The sequence below is a fragment of the Anoplophora glabripennis genome, unplaced genomic scaffold (genome assembly GCF_000390285.2).
Source record: "Anoplophora glabripennis isolate ALB-LARVAE unplaced genomic scaffold, Agla_2.0 scaffold1591, whole genome shotgun sequence".
NCBI lineage: Eukaryota > Metazoa > Arthropoda > Insecta > Coleoptera > Cerambycidae > Anoplophora > Anoplophora glabripennis.
The window spans coordinates 14,320-33,691 of NW_019417811.1; the positions used below are offsets into that span (position 1 = coordinate 14,320).

General features: G+C 39.9%; 1 protein-coding gene and 1 long non-coding RNA gene across 2 annotated transcripts; both read left to right on the top strand.

The window, feature by feature from the left end:
• Positions 1-932: 932 nt before the first annotated feature.
• LOC108915498 lies at positions 933-2,999 on the top strand. Its single transcript, XM_018721548.1, has one exon. It carries the CDS (start codon positions 933-935, stop codon positions 2,997-2,999), a length of 2,067 nt encoding a protein of 688 aa, XP_018577064.1.
• Positions 3,000-4,643: 1,644 nt separating this feature from the next.
• LOC111692492 lies at positions 4,644-9,086 on the top strand. Its single transcript, XR_002763246.1, has 3 exons — positions 4,644-4,715; positions 6,822-6,876; positions 8,920-9,086. It is a non-coding gene; the product is annotated as an uncharacterized LOC111692492 (long non-coding RNA).
• The last annotated feature ends 10,286 nt before the right edge of the window (positions 9,087-19,372 follow it).

Consider the following 19,372-nt stretch of genomic DNA (forward strand, 5'->3'; position numbering starts at 1 on the left):
ATGTATCACGAGGGACACTATAATGTCATCACGTCGCTGACGGCGGCCTTCTGTTGTGATTATTACTGCGAGAGGTGCAACATACCGTACGACCACAAAAACAAACACAGGTGTGGAGGTATCTGCCCTGCGTGCCAGCAGTCGCCAGCATGCCCCGAAGACATTGCCGTTACCTGTTCCGACTGTCAGCGTAGCTTCAGGGGGCAGCAATGCTACGATAACCACTTGACAAATATCTGTGCTCAAATTCGCCGTTGCCCCGACTGTCTCAAGGTGGTAAAAAAGGGCAGAACCCATATCTGCGGGCAGATATATTGCAAGATATGCAACGTCCACGTCCCCGCAGACCACTTGTGCTACATGCAACCCAACACAGGGAAGCCGAAGACCACCGATCTTCTGTTCGTCTTCTACGATTTGGAGACGCAGCAAGAGAAGACGAGGCCGGACGGGTCCCTCCTGCACGAGCCTAATCTCTGCGTAGCGGCCAGCAGGTGCGACGCGTGTATTGACGAGAAAAACTTATATTTCTGTCAAAAGTGTGGATACCGACTAGTCGTGTACAAGGAAGCAATTATAGACAATTTTCTAAAGTATGTGTTCGCTGCTAGACAGAAATTTAAACAGGTGGTGGTCATGACACACAACGGCCAGGCTTTCGACCACCAGTTCTGCCTGAATTACATCCTGACACAGACGGACCTCACCCCCGAACTCATCATGCGGGGTACCAAAATAATTTCCATGGTGGTGGGGAATGTTATGTTCCTGGACAGCCTAAATTATTTCCCCATGGCACTGTCCAAGTTGCCCAAGGCTTTCGGCTTGGGCAATAATTTCAAGAAAGGTTACTTCCCTCACCTGTTTAATACCTCAGCCAACGCAGATTACGTGGGCCCCTACCAGCCGCCGAATACTATGACCCTGATAATATGAAGGCGGAAGATCGTGCCAAGTTCCTCGAGTGGCACGAGGAACACAGGGATGACGAGTTCGATATGCAGCGCGACCTCGTCGAATATTGTATATCGGACGTGGAGATCCTGACGGCTGCATGTCTCAAGTTCCGACAGCAGCTGATGGAAACGGGGAATGTCTGCCCGTACACGGAAGCCTGCACTATAGCCTCTGCGTGCAATAAGGTGTACAGGCGCAACTTCCTCAAGCCAAACACCATCGGCATCATCCCCAAAGGCGGCTACAGATGGCGCGACAACCAAAGCAAGATAGCCATACAGTGGTTAGTGTGGGAGGAACACCAGCGACAAATAAACATTCAACACGCTGCTAAACAGCAAGAATCTCGAGTCGCCGGTGTAAAAGTCGATGGGTACTGCGAGGAAACCAAGCAGGTGTTTGAGTTTAACGGCTGCTACTTCCACGGCTGCCCCACCTGCTTCAAATGTAATAGAGACGCTCCTATGCCCGAAGACCCCTCCCAGACATTAAACACTCGACACGAAACCACTCGTGCAAAGATACAAAGACTTCGAGACCTCGGTTACGAGGTCGTTGAAATGTGGGAATGCGAGTTTAGAAGATTAATGGCGCAAGACGGGCAAATCGAAGACTACACTACCAATCACCCCTTAGTTACGCTAACACCGCTAAACCCCAGAGATGCTTTCTTCGGAGGCCGCACAGGGAACACGGTCGAATACTACAAGTGCGGCCCAGGCGAAAAAATCAAATACGTTGACGTATGCTCCCTGTACCCCTGGGTCTGCAAATACGGCAAGTTCCCCGTAGGCCACCCTAAAGTTTATGTGGGCGAGGAATGTCCTACAGATCTTCGCAATGTTAACGGGGATGTTAAATGCAAGATCCTCCCTCCCCAGAACCTCTACCACCCGGTGCTCCCCGCCAAGATGAATGACAAGCTCATGTTTGTTCTCTGTCGCACCTGCGGAGAACACATGAACACGAGCGAAGAGTGCCGACATAGCGACGAAGAGAGAGCCCTTACAGGTGTATGGGTGGTGGATGAGGTACATAAAGCCCTTGAAAAAGGGTATCGTCTGCTGACGATCCACGAGATATGGGCCTACGACGTTCAGCAGTACGACAAGACCAAAAATGTATCTGGTTTATTCACCAGTATGATGAACAAGTTCGTCAAGGTAAAACAGCAGGCGTCCGGCTGGCCCACCCATTGTACCACAGACGAGGAGAAGGAGCGTTACATCGAGCAATTCCTCGAGAGGGAAGATGTTAAGCTCGAGTCTGCGGAGATCTTGGAGAACCCTGGGCTACGGTCTCTCGTAAAACTCATCTTGAACAGCTTTTGGGGAAAACTGGGGCAGAGGGAGAACCAGCCCAAAACATCTATTGTGAGAAACCCCGCTGAATTCTTCAGCATGCTCACAAACCCCAGCATCTACGTTAACTCGGCGCTCCCGATCAACGAAGACACGCTCGTCGTTAACTGGGAGCACAGGGAGGAGGCCTACGACCCGCTCGCTACCGTAAATGTCGTCATAGCCGCTTACGTCACTACCCAGGCACGCTTAAAGCTGTACAGTTACCTGGAACAGCTGGGCGACAGGGTCCTGTATTACGATACGGACTCTGTAATTTACGTGGCTAAAGACGGAGAGTACGACGTACCAACGGGTGAATTCCTCGGCGATATGACGGACGAACTGGAAGGATACGGACCCGGAAGTTACATATCCGAGTTTGTCAGTGGCGGTCCGAAAAACTACGCATACAAGGTCTTCTCCACCAGAGATAATGAGGAGAAGGTCGTGTGTAAAGTTAAGGGTATATCCCTTAACTACTCAGCCTCACGACTGGTAAATTTCGACACCATAAAAGATATGGTGTTGGATACTTCCACCAGCCAGGTATGCGTAGCCTCAACAAACATCTTGAGGACCAAGGAGCACGAGGTGATAACCGTACAGCAAACCAAGCTGTATAAACCTCTCTCCTGCAAGAGACGGTTCCTGGACGACCACAACTCGGTGCCCTACGGATGGAAGAGACCTAAGCTTTAACCTGTTTTTCTATGTGTGTGTAACATTCTGTATATATATATTTACTAACTTGTATTCTAATTTAAATAAAAAATTAATTTTATCGCTGCTTTTAATTTTCCTGGTAATTGTGTGTGTGTGTTTGAGATACTAATAGTAGAGAGTTGAAAAACATTTCTCAATTAACCACGTCTTTCAAGTTAATTATTGCAAGGGTTAAAAATAATACTCAATCATATGTTACAAGTTTTTATTAAGGATATCTGTACATAACATTACAATACATTTCCCCGTAATTTTTACATTCACATTTTTTAAATAAATTCTCTGAGGCTTCATTACTGCAAAACGCCGTAAACTGTTCACGTTCTTTCACATGGTGTACATTTGTTGTGGCATGTCCTTTTCTACGATGCGCCTCCAGCGTATAAATGTAGTTGAACGTCTTTGGATTTGAATGCTTGTTGAAGGGGTCAAAGTTCATTTTAGACAGCAAGGCAAACGATACAGGTTTTTCGTCTTCATAACGTATATAACACGAAGGCTGTTTATCCAAGTACCATTGATTAATTAATACATCGTCGCGAATATTTAGCTTCCTTATCTCTCTCAAGGCTTTTGCTTTAAAGTAGAACGTGGTTTTCATTTTCACAACTTGTCACTACCAAGAACAAGACAAGAATGAGGCGCTTGCTCAAGGTATTCTTATTATTATGTAGGTGTGTGTGGAGGGGGTAAGCGCTGTTTAATCTATTTCTAGCATTTTATTAACGTCATTTACAAAAATTTCAATAGGCGCGTTTACAAGTTTAAAATCGTTGTATTTGCATGTAATATACGGTATTTCGTCCTTGATACGATTAAAAAGGCTGATACTGTTGGGATTATACTCCAAATCAGCCACGACGCGCGCTTTCGGGTGCTTCTTCTGCAACCTCTTCAAGGATTGCGGGAAACGTCTTTTCTGTGTTCTAATGATATAGTACTCGGCCGCTTGATTTTTCTGTATTATAGCAAACATGTGTCGTTTGTTCGGGTTAACGACCTTTGGACTTATATCTTCTACGTAATTTTCCAACTTTTCATTCCGGGTTTTTAATTCGCGCAACTTGGACATTAGAGCTTCATTATCGTGTTGGTAGTTGGTCTTGAATTCGTTAACCAAATATTTTTCGATTATTTTACTGCATTTCATGTAGAATTCCGGAGATACCCAGCAAGCGATATCCAGGAACAACCCTTTGGGCAAGTAGGTGCCAGAAATAATCGTATTGTACACGGGGCTCTTATTGCCTTTTACCGTGTAGGAGGGGCCTGGGAACGTCGCTGGAGAATCCGAGGAATCACTTTCCGATGCATAATATCGCAAAAGTTCTTTTGATCTTTTATTACGTAGCCAGTTATCAAATCTTCGGCTGCCATCCTGGCATAGCTTTGTAGCGTTAAAGTAACCGGTGTCCTTGTCGACAATAATCTTAAAATCTCCATATAAACCGTACCAGTATTGGTCTTGGATTTGCTCGAAACAAACATCTCTTAGACTTGACATTTTGAGCACGTCTGAACACTTTGAATGTTAGATGAAGAATGATTATAGACACTGTGATGACTATATTTATTTTTTTCTTAGCCCGATGCCGCTGAGGACCATTCCAGCCGATGTCTGAAGACGTCGATTGCGTAGGCGCGTGCGCAGCTCTAGACGCCGCTACACCAGGTGGATGACTCTCTGAAGAGGTAAACTACTGAATTATTCCCATATTATGTAGCTTGTTGATAATGTCACTACAGACACGATGTTCTTTAGTCAAACCACACTCTTCGATATAATAGCGTAATTCATTTACAAGTTCGTCGGGATCGTCTTCGTCGCAATCTGATTGTTCATCATCATCATTTGATGTTTGGAGAGGTCTGTATAAATATTTTCTATTACAGGTACTGTTCTCGTCATTACTGTTTGTGTCGTCGTCTGCGGTTAGTTCGCTGTTATTGTGTTTGTTTTTCCTGTGCGAGATTAAGTTATCTTATCTTGTAAATTTCTTTCCACATATGTCACAGGGAAAAGAGGCGGCGGATTTATGCTTGTTTGCGTGGCGGCTAAGCCCGCTTTTATATGCAAAACACTTGGAGCAGATGTTACACGTATACATGTTTACTCTTTGAATAGCAGACGAGAAATGACCATGCATGCGTAGATTATATCCTTTTATTATCCTTTTATTATCCTTAATTACGTGACGGTTACCCTTAATTACACGACGGTTATCCTTAATTACGGAACGGTTATCCTTATTTTACGTGACGATAACGGCAATGTGACTTAGACCTAGCGTAGGTGTTATCCTTTTTTTGATGCGTGTAGTAGTCGCGGATGATTTATCTCCCGGATGCTCGCTCTCATACACAATCGAGATGTCTGCCTGCGAGCGTTGTATCAAAATTTTTGCTGACTCCGACACGCCTAATATCATATATTCAAACGTCGAGGTTTTTCAGAGCGGGGCTATAGTCTTCATTACGTTTACAGTGTGTGAGATATTCTTCGTTTTGGTAGAAGTGCCTGTTGAGGGGTGCAGTGTGGGGGACCTGATGCAGATTATGCTCTATGATGAAGTTGGTGATTTGGATTTAGTGGTACATTTTTATTTGTCTGAAGAAGAGGATTGTCTGCCGGTAGAGGATGATGATATAAGAGATGAGTGGGACGTAGTGATATCGCGTAGTTTAAATGCGTCAGGGGACTATTACCTAGCGGGTTTTCCCCGTGAGGAATGAGCTATTTCCACACCACCCCGGAGGTAAGCTCGCGGCGCGTTGCCTTTTTTTATAGTGGAGGCGTCCCCTGTAGGCCTACAACCACCATCCAACCGCTTAGTCCAGCTCGTAGAGATCTGCAGGGCCTATCAGCTCCAACAGATCTTCCTTATCCTCTTCCTTAACCTCTTCCTTATCCTCCTTACCCTCCTCCTTACCCTCCTCCTTATCCTCCTCTTCCTCCTCCTTATCCTCCTCCTTATCCTCCTCTTGCTCCTCCTTATCCTCCTCTTGCTCCTCCTCCTCCTTATCCCTCTCTTCCTCCTCCTCCTTATCCTCCTTTGGCTCCACTACGCTAGGACTTGTTGCCAGTATTATTTTAGATGTTTTTATAAATTTTTTACATACTTACATCTCTGGGGTCATTTCCTCGTAGCATCTGAAAAAAATATAATATTAAATTCTCTACAGTTTTAATCTTTTTATACTTACTGCAGATCTAATATAATCGTTCCGTCATAGCTAAAAAAAGAATGTTTTGTATTGCGTAATACTATTTATTTAAAAACTTACAGATTACCAGGAATTTCCCCGTATTTTTTATAGTGCCTGAAAGCTTCGATTAGACTGATTTTTTAAAAATTCATATACTTACTCGACGGTTTCTTTGCAGAAACAGAAACAGCTGTCACACACCGCGCAGTAGTACATTTTTGAATAATGAAAAATAAGGAATTGCGGAAGTATTATCTGTTTTGCAAGTAATTTGCGTAGGTGGTAGAACGGCTCGTGTATCCTGTTTTTGATTACTGAGAGAGATGTTCCCCGTATATTATCTCAAAATTCCAAATGGATCTACTGCGTGTGGCTCGTGTAGAAACTGTTAAAGTGTGTCCCTATTGTAATCATGTTTTTGCCGTAAAAGACTTTAGGAAACATTTACGCAGGCATCGATATTGTGTGGCGTGTAAAAGACGGTTCTATAAGGTTCATACCTATAAGAGACATATGCGCCAACACCACACACACGACGTTCGTCCTTTTCCGTCTGATTGAAACTTCTAATTATTATTATTATATTTTCAGGTAGTTCCTGTCTACAGCGAACATGGCCAGACGTGTACAGCGTGGAATGCGTCAGGTATGTGTACTTTAGGATATTAAAATAATCTTCTTGTATTCGTACCTTTCCAAAGCTCCTCTTAATTTCAACCGCCCCGAGTTATAATAAACAAGGAAGATCGAACGCGTCTATTACTTGCATCTGAACATCTAGGTTTTCTTTATTTTTAAATCTTTAAATTTAATGCCTTTTCAATCCTCGGTAGGCTAATCATGGGTCTTCACTGGGATCAACGTACAAGACCTTTATTCATTTCAACAGCTGGGTAGTCGTTTTCTTTTTGAAACGCTACACTTTCCAGCGCCGCTCTCAATAATAATGGAGAAGACATCTAACCTGTTGCGTTCTATAGCAACTAGGTCTTCATCAAAAAATTTGATACTATGGACTCGCCATATAATGCCTCGCGCCCCGCGGGTGTCCAAGATATTATTGCAATTTTTCTGTATGTTTACTATAGCCGGCACCTTCTTGTATCAGTAAGGAGCAGTCATCGCTTCACTTTCCAGCACCACCCTCAATTTTATATATGTAACGCTCCTTGTCTGACTGGCTAGAGCAGTGCGCGGGCCAGCCGGACGCCTGCTGTTTCACGGAAATGAACTTGTTCATCATCCCCGTGAACAATCCTCCGATCTTTGTGGCCTTATTATATTGATCTATTTGATAAGACTATATCTCGTAGATCTCCAGCAGGCGATACCCTTTTTCAACGGCTTTATGTATCTCTCCTCCATGACGAACGCATTTCACTTTCTATCAGCGAGGAGCAGTCATCGTTTCACTTTCCAGCACCGCTTTCGATTTCCATAATTTCATATATATTCTTTCGTTTTACTGGCTTTAATAAGTAGCTGTATTTGCCGATTTATTAATTTAACAAAATTTTGAATACCGTGTGTACGACTTCCGCGTACACCTTCTTCCATTTTTCTACGGCTTTATGTACCTCTCCTCCATGACGAACGCATTCACCGCCTTCGGGTCAGTGAGGAGCCGTCGTCTTCGTTTCACTTTCCAGCACCGCTCTCGACTTCCATAATTTCATATATATTTGTTTCCATGGTTTCATATATTTTTCCCTGGTTTCCCCAATAAAGCGTTTATTAATAACTTGTATAAATTTTTCTCAAAGCCTTTTTTAAACAGTTTGACTTAATGTCGGGGCTCTGGTACGTGTTCCGAAGAAAATAGTTTTAATTAAATTTTCATCTAAAATTTTTAGTAAACGAAATGTATTTTCCTTAGTTATCGGAAGTACATCTGCCCTACCCGGCAGGTCATTCGCGATATTTTCCGAAACGTTTTAAATGCCCCAAACTCGAACCAATTTCATACTTGCTTAATGCGCCCAAATATCCTTCTGTCTATTTCCTCATAGAAACTTCATGGGCTTCAAAATGGGCCAATTTCTCCCTTATTTCCTAGCCTTCTTTACTCTAGGATCGCCAGCCTCTATGAAATTGCGGTAACCAACCCCTTTGGAGTAGAGACTGCTCCCATTATCTGCGAGATTACTTTGGAGTGGAGGTTACCTTCTCTTCGCGCTCTCTGTTGTTCTCTGATTTGTTTTTGCTCTTCTATATTGTCTAGCTATCCCTTGCCTTGAACTCTTCCACTGCGATCTTTCTTTTCTTTCTAGCTCTGCTTCTTGTGAGCTTCCTCCGCTATTTTTATATGGTTTTAATACTATATTCTTCAGCATGCTCCCTGTAGAACTTTCTAAGAAAATAAAGAAATTATTTTTGCGTATTAATTATTTTTGCGTATTAATTATGAAAGGCAGAAAAATTATGAAAAATTAAATATTGACAAATTACTCTATAAAAAATAATATTACACCAAACTAAAAATGGTGCAATTATTTTATGAAAAATATAGAAAAATTTATTAAAATTAAATATAGAAAATTGTGAAAAGTATAGAAAAATGTATTAAAATTAAATATAGAAAATTACATATTTTTTATAGCTTTTTAATCGTTCTCCTAACTATTTCGATAGTATTTTTACCTTTTGTACACATACTGAGATTTTTTCTCATTCCGTGCCTCTGCTCTAGGTTCCTCCCGGACTACATCTACCTGCAGTAAGAAGAAGCGACCACGTGACAACACCTGGGTTTTAAAAGAAGCGACCACGTGACAACACCTGGGTTTAAAAAGAGGTATTGTTCTGTCTCTGTTGTGGCTATGTAATAAATTATTATTCACAGCTTTTGGTTTTCTTGATACATTTGCAATATTTAATACAAATAACGTAACGCTGTTAATATGTCTTGAACGTTTGAGATTCCGATGAAGAAGGATGTCCCTCCTCCTTTAACACATGCCGCTATTTCGTCTCCTTTAGTTTAAGCACTTTAATCTTATATATCATTCCGGTATACGATTACGACGCTATTAGACCCCAATAACGCCAAGTACACCGCAAACGCCAGATTAGGTAATCATACACCGTTATTAGACCCAAGAACACCGCAGGTTGCGAATCCTCCTGACATCTACTGATAACTCCTAGTACACCGCGAACGGTAACGAACCCTCCGTCTGACGTCATCTACTGATAACGCCAAGTACACCGCATTAGACCCGGCTACTGATAACCGCCAAGAACATCGCGGCTACTGATAAGCGCGCGGCCGCGTTGGGGGCCCTGTGGAGAAGCCCCTCGCGGGACATACTCAGGCATTGAGGCTGCTTACGTGGGGAATCCTACGCGGGGCACAGGGAGCAAAGCCTTGGGTGACGCGGGGGCAGAGCTTATGCGGGGTGGGGCAAAGTCCTATGAAGGGGCCCCAAGTGGGGCAAAGCCCTAGGGACCGAAGTCGGCCCTGCTGCACACCTGTAATTAACACCTGTCGGCGGCATCCTTTGATCTTTGCCGACAAGGGTCAAATTTTTGGGAATTAGGTAAAAACACAAGTTTCAATTTTCCCACGGTCCTAGAAATTTTCCCAGGCTAAGGTGCCGCCATACCTACTATCTGTTATTTACAAAATTTACCCCCAAGCCGTATCACTTCTTTAACCCTCTCGTGGTAGTTCCAATAAGGCGCCTGAAGATACACATAAAAAACACGAAATATTGGATAGCATCACTCAAACGCTATTTTTCAAAAAGTCTCTGGTGCACTGACACTTAGATTAGGGTTTTGATCAAACCATTTTAATTTCTGAGTTCATTGACTGAATCCACATACTGAAACAAAATTCGAAATAGTATTTGCCGAATTGATTAAGGCTTACATAAGAATTAATTCCGTCCTTTCAGTCCTTTCGATATTTTTAAATTCAACAGGTTAAACAATATATGCTTTTTGTGTTTAATCGGGTTGACGCCGTTATCATGGCTAAGACATAAAGTCTGTAATACATTTTCTTTAGTATAATATGCAGAACTTCTAAAAAGGATTTGTTCTTTTTATATGGAACATACCTTTCATCATATCACATGCTCGTTTGGAAAAAAACATAAAAATATGGTGGTCGCACTTTATAACTATTATAGCTTTTGAGGTTAGGTACGACTAATGACTAGTTGGGTTCAAACGGATGTAGGAATTCGATTCAGTGACCCCAAAAATATAAAGATATGTTGGTTACACTTCATTCCTAAAAGTGGAAAAGTGTAATCTTAGCAATTTGCGCTACTTTTTTGAGGTTAGGTACGAACTCTGACTAGTTGAAGTTATATTGATATCAGAATTGGTTTCAGCGATCCCGAAAACATAAATTGTGGTGGTTAGACTGTGGTTACTCATAGTAGAAACGCTTTATTTTAACGATTTAAAGTATTTTTAAGGTTGGGGACGAACAGTGACCAGATGGGTTTTAACGAATATTGAATTCGAAATCAGCAACCCCAAAAACGTATAGATATGGTGATTCAGTCTTCAATGCAGTATTTTTATGTTTGTTATCTATCAATAATGCTCATTAAACAGAATTTTCCATGATTGCGGACGCCATATTGGAACCGCCATGATGTTTTTTTAAAATCATCAGACGGCCTTCGATAGAGTTTTTAAATACGAAGATTTTGACACGTCGAACGTCAATATTGATGCATTTTTATTCTGGGCAGCCCACTATGCCCGTTGACGTGAAACGCCCGATATATATATATATAAAAACGATTAGAGTATCAATAATTATTGTGTAAAATGACTAACCTTAGCAACTAAAATTTCTGGTGATTTTTCCATGAAACCCTCTATTAATAGCGATATCTACAAATTAATTTTTAAATTTATTGTATGACCTATTAAAATTGCTAAAGAATTTTCCAATTGATTGTTTTATCATGGGAAACGCGATTTTCTCGTAAACGGCCGAAGCAAAGTGTGCATTGCCAAACATACTTTGTTTGGGCTGACTGAGACTTGAAATTAAGATGGATAACTATAACACTAGTTTACAAGGTTTTTATACCCCAGCTGAAAGTTGTTGAATTTTATCTATCCATCTAAAGGTAATCTAGGAAAAATATTTAAAAAATTCCATCACGTCCACATTCAGAATTTTTTATTAAAGAAAAAAATAAGAAAATGGATTAAAACGATAAGAAATAAACTAAAAATTACTGATTTTGGACTTTTTTTATAGGTTTCAGAATCGGTTTCTCTTAAAATAGACCAGCAGTAGTCTCCCAACATATTTTCGTCCCAATATCCTTGATGGCGATCTTCAAAAGCCTTTAAATCCTGGTGAAAATGCTCTCCTTGCTCGTCGCTCATACTTCCTAAATTTTCCGGAAAAAAAACCAAGTGGGAATGCAGAAAATGGATCTTTAATGACATGTTAACACGAATCTTATGATAATTTTGTTATAAATCAGCCACTATGTCTTTATAATTTTCACTTTTATTATTTCCTAAAAAGCTATTAATAACAGTTTTGAATGAATTCCAAGCAGTTCTTTCATTCGTAGATAAAAGGGTACCAAACTTAGGATCACTTATGATTTTGCGTATTTGTGGGCCGCCAAATACACCCTCTTTAAGTTTGGCTTCGGTGATATAAGGAAAAAACTTTTGTAAGTAGTGGAAAGCATCACTGTTTTTGTCTAATGCCTTAACGAAATTTTTCATACGTCCCAACTTTATGTGTAGGGGGGGCAAAATAATGTTATTTGGATCTACCAAGGACTGATGTTTGATGTTCATTTTGCCAGGAATGTACTCGTTTCGAATGGGCCACTCTTTTCTGATATAGTGATGCACTCTGGCCCTGCTGTCCCAGAGACAGAGAAATCAAGAGTATTTGGTGTATCCACCCTGCAATCCCAACAATAAACCTACGACTTTAAGATCACTGCAAACTTTCCATTTGTGTTCTGCGTACTTAATCAGCTTCATTAGAGTACTCATTGTATCGTAGTTCTCCTTGCAATTTACAGCGTGGCCTATTGGAATAGAGGGTTTTGTATTCCCATTACGCAATAAAACAGTTTTCAAACTGTACTTGGAAGAATCGACGAATAAACGCCAGTCTGTGCTAGTGTAATTTTGGTTCATTGCTTTAAAAAGACCCAGAATATCAAAACAAAAATAATACTCCTCTTCTCTTTTGAAAAATTCTGCATACAATTTGCTTCTACTTCTAGCCAATGTAACTTTTGTACAGTGATGGGCAACTTAAAGTCCCCACTAGTTGGGTCGCTCTCATTCTCTCGCGCCCCGCCACAAATAATTTGGTATGTTTCGGACTGGGAGTGTTGTTTGCAAATATACACAGTGGCACCAAAAACTGTTGTATTCAATAGGGTGAATAATAATTAATCCGATAACAGTTGCATTTNGTTTTTAAATACGAAGCTTTTGACACGTCGAACGTCAATATTGATGCATTTTTATTCTGGGCAGCCCACTGTGCCCGTTGACGCGAAACGCCCGATATATATATATTTTTTTTCCTTGCTTTATACCGCGATCGTTGTAGTTTTTTCAGATTTATTAGTATCGAATGTTCTAGAATTCTCAGTATACACACGTCATATCCGTTACCTCCATTTTGTGAACTAGTCACTGTCAATTTCGTTTTTAACCATACTTTTTAGCCGGTCATTTTAGTTGAAATTTTAAGAATATTTACTATACCCTTTTTGCAAATTTTGGTGATTTTTATTTACAAAACTAATTTTATTTATTTCCGTGGTTCAATTGTATAGTACCTTCTTGATTGTCACTTCTGTTCATTAATATCTTCGGGTTGTGATAAAGTAACTTGTTTTGGAATTTTCATTTTCATATTTTAACTTTTGCAATTTTTTAGTAGAATTATTACTGTAAATTTTAGTCATCGAGTAATTTGTTATCGAGCTTAATTTATGTTTTCACCTACAGGGTGATATTTTTATAGTCACATTATACCGTTTCCTTTACATCATTACGAACTTTCTTCAAAAGTTTGTATACAGGGTGAGATTTAGTCCCTGTTACTGATTAAAAATTTAATCATCATTAATTATAAGTAGCATAATTAATAACCTATTTCTATTTGTAACCTTTGAAAATTTTTGCTTGTTTTAAAACTTATTGTACATTATTGGTGATCTGGTTTGAAATTATTTTTCATGTAAACCTGCTCTGGCCTTTGACACAACTACGAGGAATAACGAGTACTCGTACACAGCCTGGGTCTGATCATCGTGTAAGCCCTGCCGTCCGAGCCACCACTGCAGCTGTTGCTGGACCACTTGCCATAAGCCATTGCCATCTACCACCATTGGCTTCCCCGCTTATAACGATGCTCATCGCTTGAGGCACTTGGAGGCAGACAATTTATTACCCATTGGACTGTTGGTGAGGTGTTTTTGTGTTGGCCAGAGGACTAAACGACATATCACTCCGTTCTGTATAACCTTTCTATTTTTCCAGTCATCAATAGTTTAGATTAATATTTATTTGAGCACCTTACAATTTTAAATTAATTCTTAATATAAAGTAGAGTTGTAAAAAAATAGCAAGTGTAACTAACTTCTATATTTTGAACACATTTATTTTAATTTTTGTTTCTTTTTTTATTAAGTCGAATTCCTTAAAGTAATTTAGTACCAGTGGTAAATCACCTGGCGCCTAAACAAGCGACCAGCAGAGACATAGGTTTCCGATTTTACTGAAAGCGATCCCCCCTTGACCCCTGAGTTAGCTGGAGCTAATTTTGAACTTCCACGGAATTGCCAATTATTCCATAGGTGGAAACCTAGAGTTTACTCTAAGGAAGTTTCAGGTCATGATCAAGGTTATACCCGGAAGCAAAATTCTCGGCACTTTCTATTTTGGTCTGAAAGATACCGGTTTCTATTTGAAAAATTAACTAACCTTGAAATGACCGTGAAGGTCAAGATCAAGGTCAATGTCATAGATGGACGTGAAATGGCCCGCTCTTCTCATTTCTGGTCTCAAAAGTAGAATTTTACAACAAAAACTAAAATGACGTTCAAATGACCTTGAAGGTCATGGCCAAGGTCATATAGTCGGATGTAAAATTTTCTGGTGTCAAAAATATGTTTCCATTTGAAAAAATCAACTTGATCTTGAAATGCCCTTGAAAGTCATGGTCAAGGTCACCATTAAATGTCCCCCTTAAAACCCTACAACTTTTATTTGAAAATTTTTTTCATTAAGCCCTTAACTGAAGAGATATTCACGTGTATTTTTTCAAATGGGCCACTCGGTATATTTTCTATTGCAGGTACTGTCCTCGTCATAGCAGTCAAGAGGTCTGTATATACATTTTCTATTACTGTTCGTGTCGTGGGCGGTTAGCTCGCTGTTATCAGTACTCTGCTGATATTTGTTATTCATGTGTGAGATTAAGTTGTACTGTCTTGTAAATTTCTTTCGACATGTGTCGCAGGGAAAAGTGGTGGATTTATGCTTGTTAGAGCGGCGACTAAGTCCGCTTTTATATGCAAAACCCTTGGAGCAGATGTTACACGCATACATGTTAACGCTTTGAATAGCAGACGAAGAAATAACTATGCGCGCGTAGATGATGTCCTTTTTGTTATCCAGCTTTTACGCGACGGTTATCCAGTTTTACATGACGGTTATCCAGTTTTACATGACGATTATCCAGTTTTACGTGAGGTTATCCAGTTTTACGTGACAGTTATCCAGTTTACGTGAGGATTAGTTTTACGTGACGATTATCCAGTTTTAAGTGACGGTTATCCAGTTTTACGTGACAATTAGTTTTACGTGACGATGTGACGACTTAAGATATTCTAGCCTCCTTTAACTCCTCGATAATTGCTGTAATTTTGTTGTCGTGTGACGTATTTCCAGCGCTTTTAGATGCTACCAGCAGCCTTGAACAATCGACAAGTTCGTTGGGATCATCCCAGTAAATATATTCCATTGGCTTTGTATTGTAAGTTAACTTATTGGTGCGAGACAATAACCCTCTACCAGTAGTTTTACGTTGTGTCGTCTTAATAAATAGCGGTCTAATAATTTCTCTATACTTTAACGAACTGGAGCCTTTTAAGCGTCATACTACGTCTTTGTGAGCGCCAGTCATTTGAAGAATATTTTTATAAGATTGCTTATCTTCTTCATTGAAAGATGGATCATGATAGAAAATTAATTGGTACAACCCCGGTGTTCCTTTGAATTGCTGACCATCGAATACTATGTCACCGGTACGAATATCAAAATCAATCCGTTTTCGACCGAGTAGCCACGATGACGTTGAGGAATTGTATACTGGTCCATAATTCTTATCAATTACATCACTATCAGCCCAATGCTCTGTAACGTACTTTTGAGATATTGCAGGATATTGATCTAAATATTCTTTTAGAGCGTCCTGAGTTATATCATCCAATCGAGTTTCTTGCTCCTCTTCAAATGTTCTATCATCATCATCATCATCATCATCATCAAGTCTAGATGACGATGCCGTCTTCCAACGGTAAAAATGCTGTTTGGTTGGATGTAGACGGTTTTTCTTCTTCTTCTTCTTCAACCTTTTCTTTTTTCTCCTCTTTCTTAATGCTGGGGAACGTGACAATTTTTTTCGTTCAATTTGTGTGATGTGCTGGCTATTTCTTTTAATGGCGTAGAAATTGGTTTAAAGAGTTTTTGCAGCGCCTCATCTTCCTCCGTTTAAAGCCAAGTACTTTCACTTGATTGATTTTGCGATCTCGCTGAATGTTTTCTTTCGCGCCGTCTTGGCGATGACGTCTTCAGCCGTTGGATTCATTGCGATTAATCATAGCGTTCGTTAGTTACAATCTTATATATTTATCGAATCCTTTACGATATCGATCGTCTTGTAGGTTGAAATCCTTCACAATAACCATGGTTCCGTATTTATCAGCCCAACATTCTGAGCAGCATTTCTTAAATTGATCGAAAGTCGTGTCGGGGGACACGAGTTCCTCGTAGACATGTTTTAGATTTACTTCATCTTGCTTGAAAAGAACTATTATCTCGAATAAGTTGTTTCAGTATCTTGGAAAATATGACTGACAGGTAGGCCGCGTCGACATTCTTGTGTCTTCACGTATCTTTTCCTGTTAATCGCACGCCACATCGTCGAATATGAATATGGAATTGTACCGAGCATCTGTTGGACTAATAATTTCGTCGCTAGCCCCATATGGAAAGTATCCAATTTCTTTAACTTTACTCAACACGTCTAGCAACACTGATATTTCGGCTGCTATAGGGACTTTGAGTAGACGTATACATTTTCAAATTTGGCACCATTCGGATGGAATAGAAGCGATAATATTACGTTGGTCTTCCCGCAACCGCTGGGTCCACATACGATACATCTAAATAAATTTGGTAGCAAGGTTTGAAGCTGCTCTTCGAGGTACTTTCTATAAATACAGGTGTCGCTATGGGCTTACATCATTTCTAATGCCGCTGCGATACGGTGAAGGTGTGTTAAATTCGCTAATAGATAAACTACCCTTTGAATTATATATTCCATGTGGATACCAATTCTGCGGACCAGGTAACTAGAGTAAATAATATTAATAAATTTAACTACATTTTTCTCTTTAGGGACAAAACTTGAGAAATGCTTAGCCAAAGGTCAAAAGGGCATAAATGATTTAGATTCAGCTTGCCGTGACCATGATATAGCATACGCTCAAAATAAGTCTGTAGAAGATAGACATAAAGCCGATCGGGTGTTGGGAACGCGTTAAATCTAATGACGCAAAACTAGAAGATAAGCAGCCGCTTGGTTCGTCACAACGGTTATGAAGGCGAAACGTAATCTCGGAATGGGTTTGATAAGAGGACAACAACGACGTCAACCTGCATCGTTCAGCAGAGACGTTGTATCAAAAATCGCATACAGTTTAAAAAAGCAGCATAGTACTGCTCTATCGGCTTTAAAAGCAGCAAGAGTAGTAGTTAAAAGAGTCGGTGATAAGAAAAACATTCGCGTACCAAGAATCATACCGCTCCCCGCAGGAGAACACTCTGGAGGTTTCATACCTTTTCTAATGCCTATACTCCGTGTCCTCAGAGCTCTTGGATCGCTAGCGGGGGGCGCGGGAGCTGTAGCGAAGTCTGTAATCGATGCTAAAAATGCAGCAAAAACTTATGGAGGAGCGCCGACACAAGGAAGCCATGGAAGCTATCGGGGTTAAAGGATTCGGCGTCTATTTGAGAAAGAATCGACATGGTGGCTACGGTTTATTCTTGAAAAAACAAAAAAACTGCCAATAAAGCTACCCAATAAACCACTGTCTGACGGAGACCTGATTAGATATGTTAAACGACTACGAATTCCATTTTTTCGAGGCGTTTTCATGCGAGACACGTTACCATCTACAGGTCCGCGGCTGCGAGAAAGTGCCATTTTAAATTTAGACTTGAATAAGAATAGAGGCACTCACTGGGTAGCTTATAAAAAACGGTAATGACGTATAGAGTACTTTGACAGTTTCGGTCATTTGAAACCGCCTAAGGACTGGTCCGATACTTGGGAGCCATCGACGTTAACATAACGCAGACCGTTATCAAAATTATGATCAAATAAATTGCGGATATCCATGTCTACAGTTTCTCTATAAAAGCAACGGTATCAGATGAAATTTGTCAGTCATGTCTACATTAGTGGAGCTAAAGAGTCATACGTCCGCGCTAACATTCAACTTTAACCCAATCTTACGTTTGTATCCACAGCTCAATTACGGCTTGGCTCTTCTTAGTTTTTACTCGTACAACAGCATACCCAACATCGAAGACAATCAAAAGTTTTACTTGTACGAACAACGAAAAAACCAAAAACAAGGAAGTACCTAGTTATAAAATTTGCCGAGGGCTCATACGAGATTCGGGATATTGAAAATTATATTAGAAAGGGGTTAACGATCGACAAAGACCCCAACGCTGATCAGATATTTTCTCTAAAACCTAACAATAACACTCTAAGGTGTGAAATATAGCTATAAATACGCGGTGAACTTTGAACCCGAAGACAGTTTCGGTAGGACGTTGGAATTTTCCAAACAAATTTCTAAAATCCGAGAACCTACACAAATCGGATTTACCGGTGGATATTATAAAAGTACACATCATCCACCTGGATTGCAACTTTACTTCGGGAGCGTTCTACAACGATAAACCGTCACATACTATATACGAGTTTCCTGTAAGGGTCGACACAGGATTTGCCATCGACGAAGAACCAAATCACCTCATCTATCTACTGATAAATAGAACTGAAATAAGCGCGTTTACAATCGACGTGTTGGATCAGAATTTCAAACACGTTAATTTCAGAGGTGAATAAATCATCTTTCGATTGGAGATTAAGAAACTTGATTAATGCTAGTTTTCGATAACTCTCAGTCAAATGTTCGTATAGAGGAGCCGCCATCGAGATGTTTAATGTTTAATGTTTAATGTGGATAACTTTAAAACACTTACACATACATAACTTTTTACACGTCAATCATAAAGGAACCTAAGTATAAAAAAAATACTTGTTAAATCTTATTTAACGTTGTATCTTAGGTGTTAGGCCTTACTTATAGAAAACAGATAAAACAATTACAGTATATTAAAATGAACACTAAGAAGAAAAAAGAAACAAAAACGTTATACACATTGCACCTAAGTGAATTAACACTTGTATTGTGCAAGCACAAAATCCATTAAGTATATGCTGTATATACAATAATTTAGAGTAAAATTCAAATTATAATTATCATCTTTCGTATTAGCTAGGATATTATTCAATCAATGACAAAAAAGACAAATAGTTGTTACTTAAGTATGTTTTGCAGAGATGCGAGTATTTTTTAAAGCTTTTGGTTCTTCTTATTTCTAAGGGTAACAAGTTGTATGTCTTGGGAGCTAAATGTGTCGCAAATCTCAAACCTATGGTTTTATTATTAAAAGGTGTTAGTAAAGCTTCGTTTGACATACTCCGAGTTACCCTAACATTCATTATCAACTGTTTTTCATTTTTAAATACATTTGTACACAATGAATGGAAATACAAAGATCTAATATTACATATTCCATCCTTGAAAAGT

Coding starts and splice junctions, on each gene's coding strand:
- LOC108915498 (XM_018721548.1), top strand. CDS start 933: ATGAAGGCGGAAGATCGTGCCAAGTTCCTCGAGTGGCACGAGGAACAC.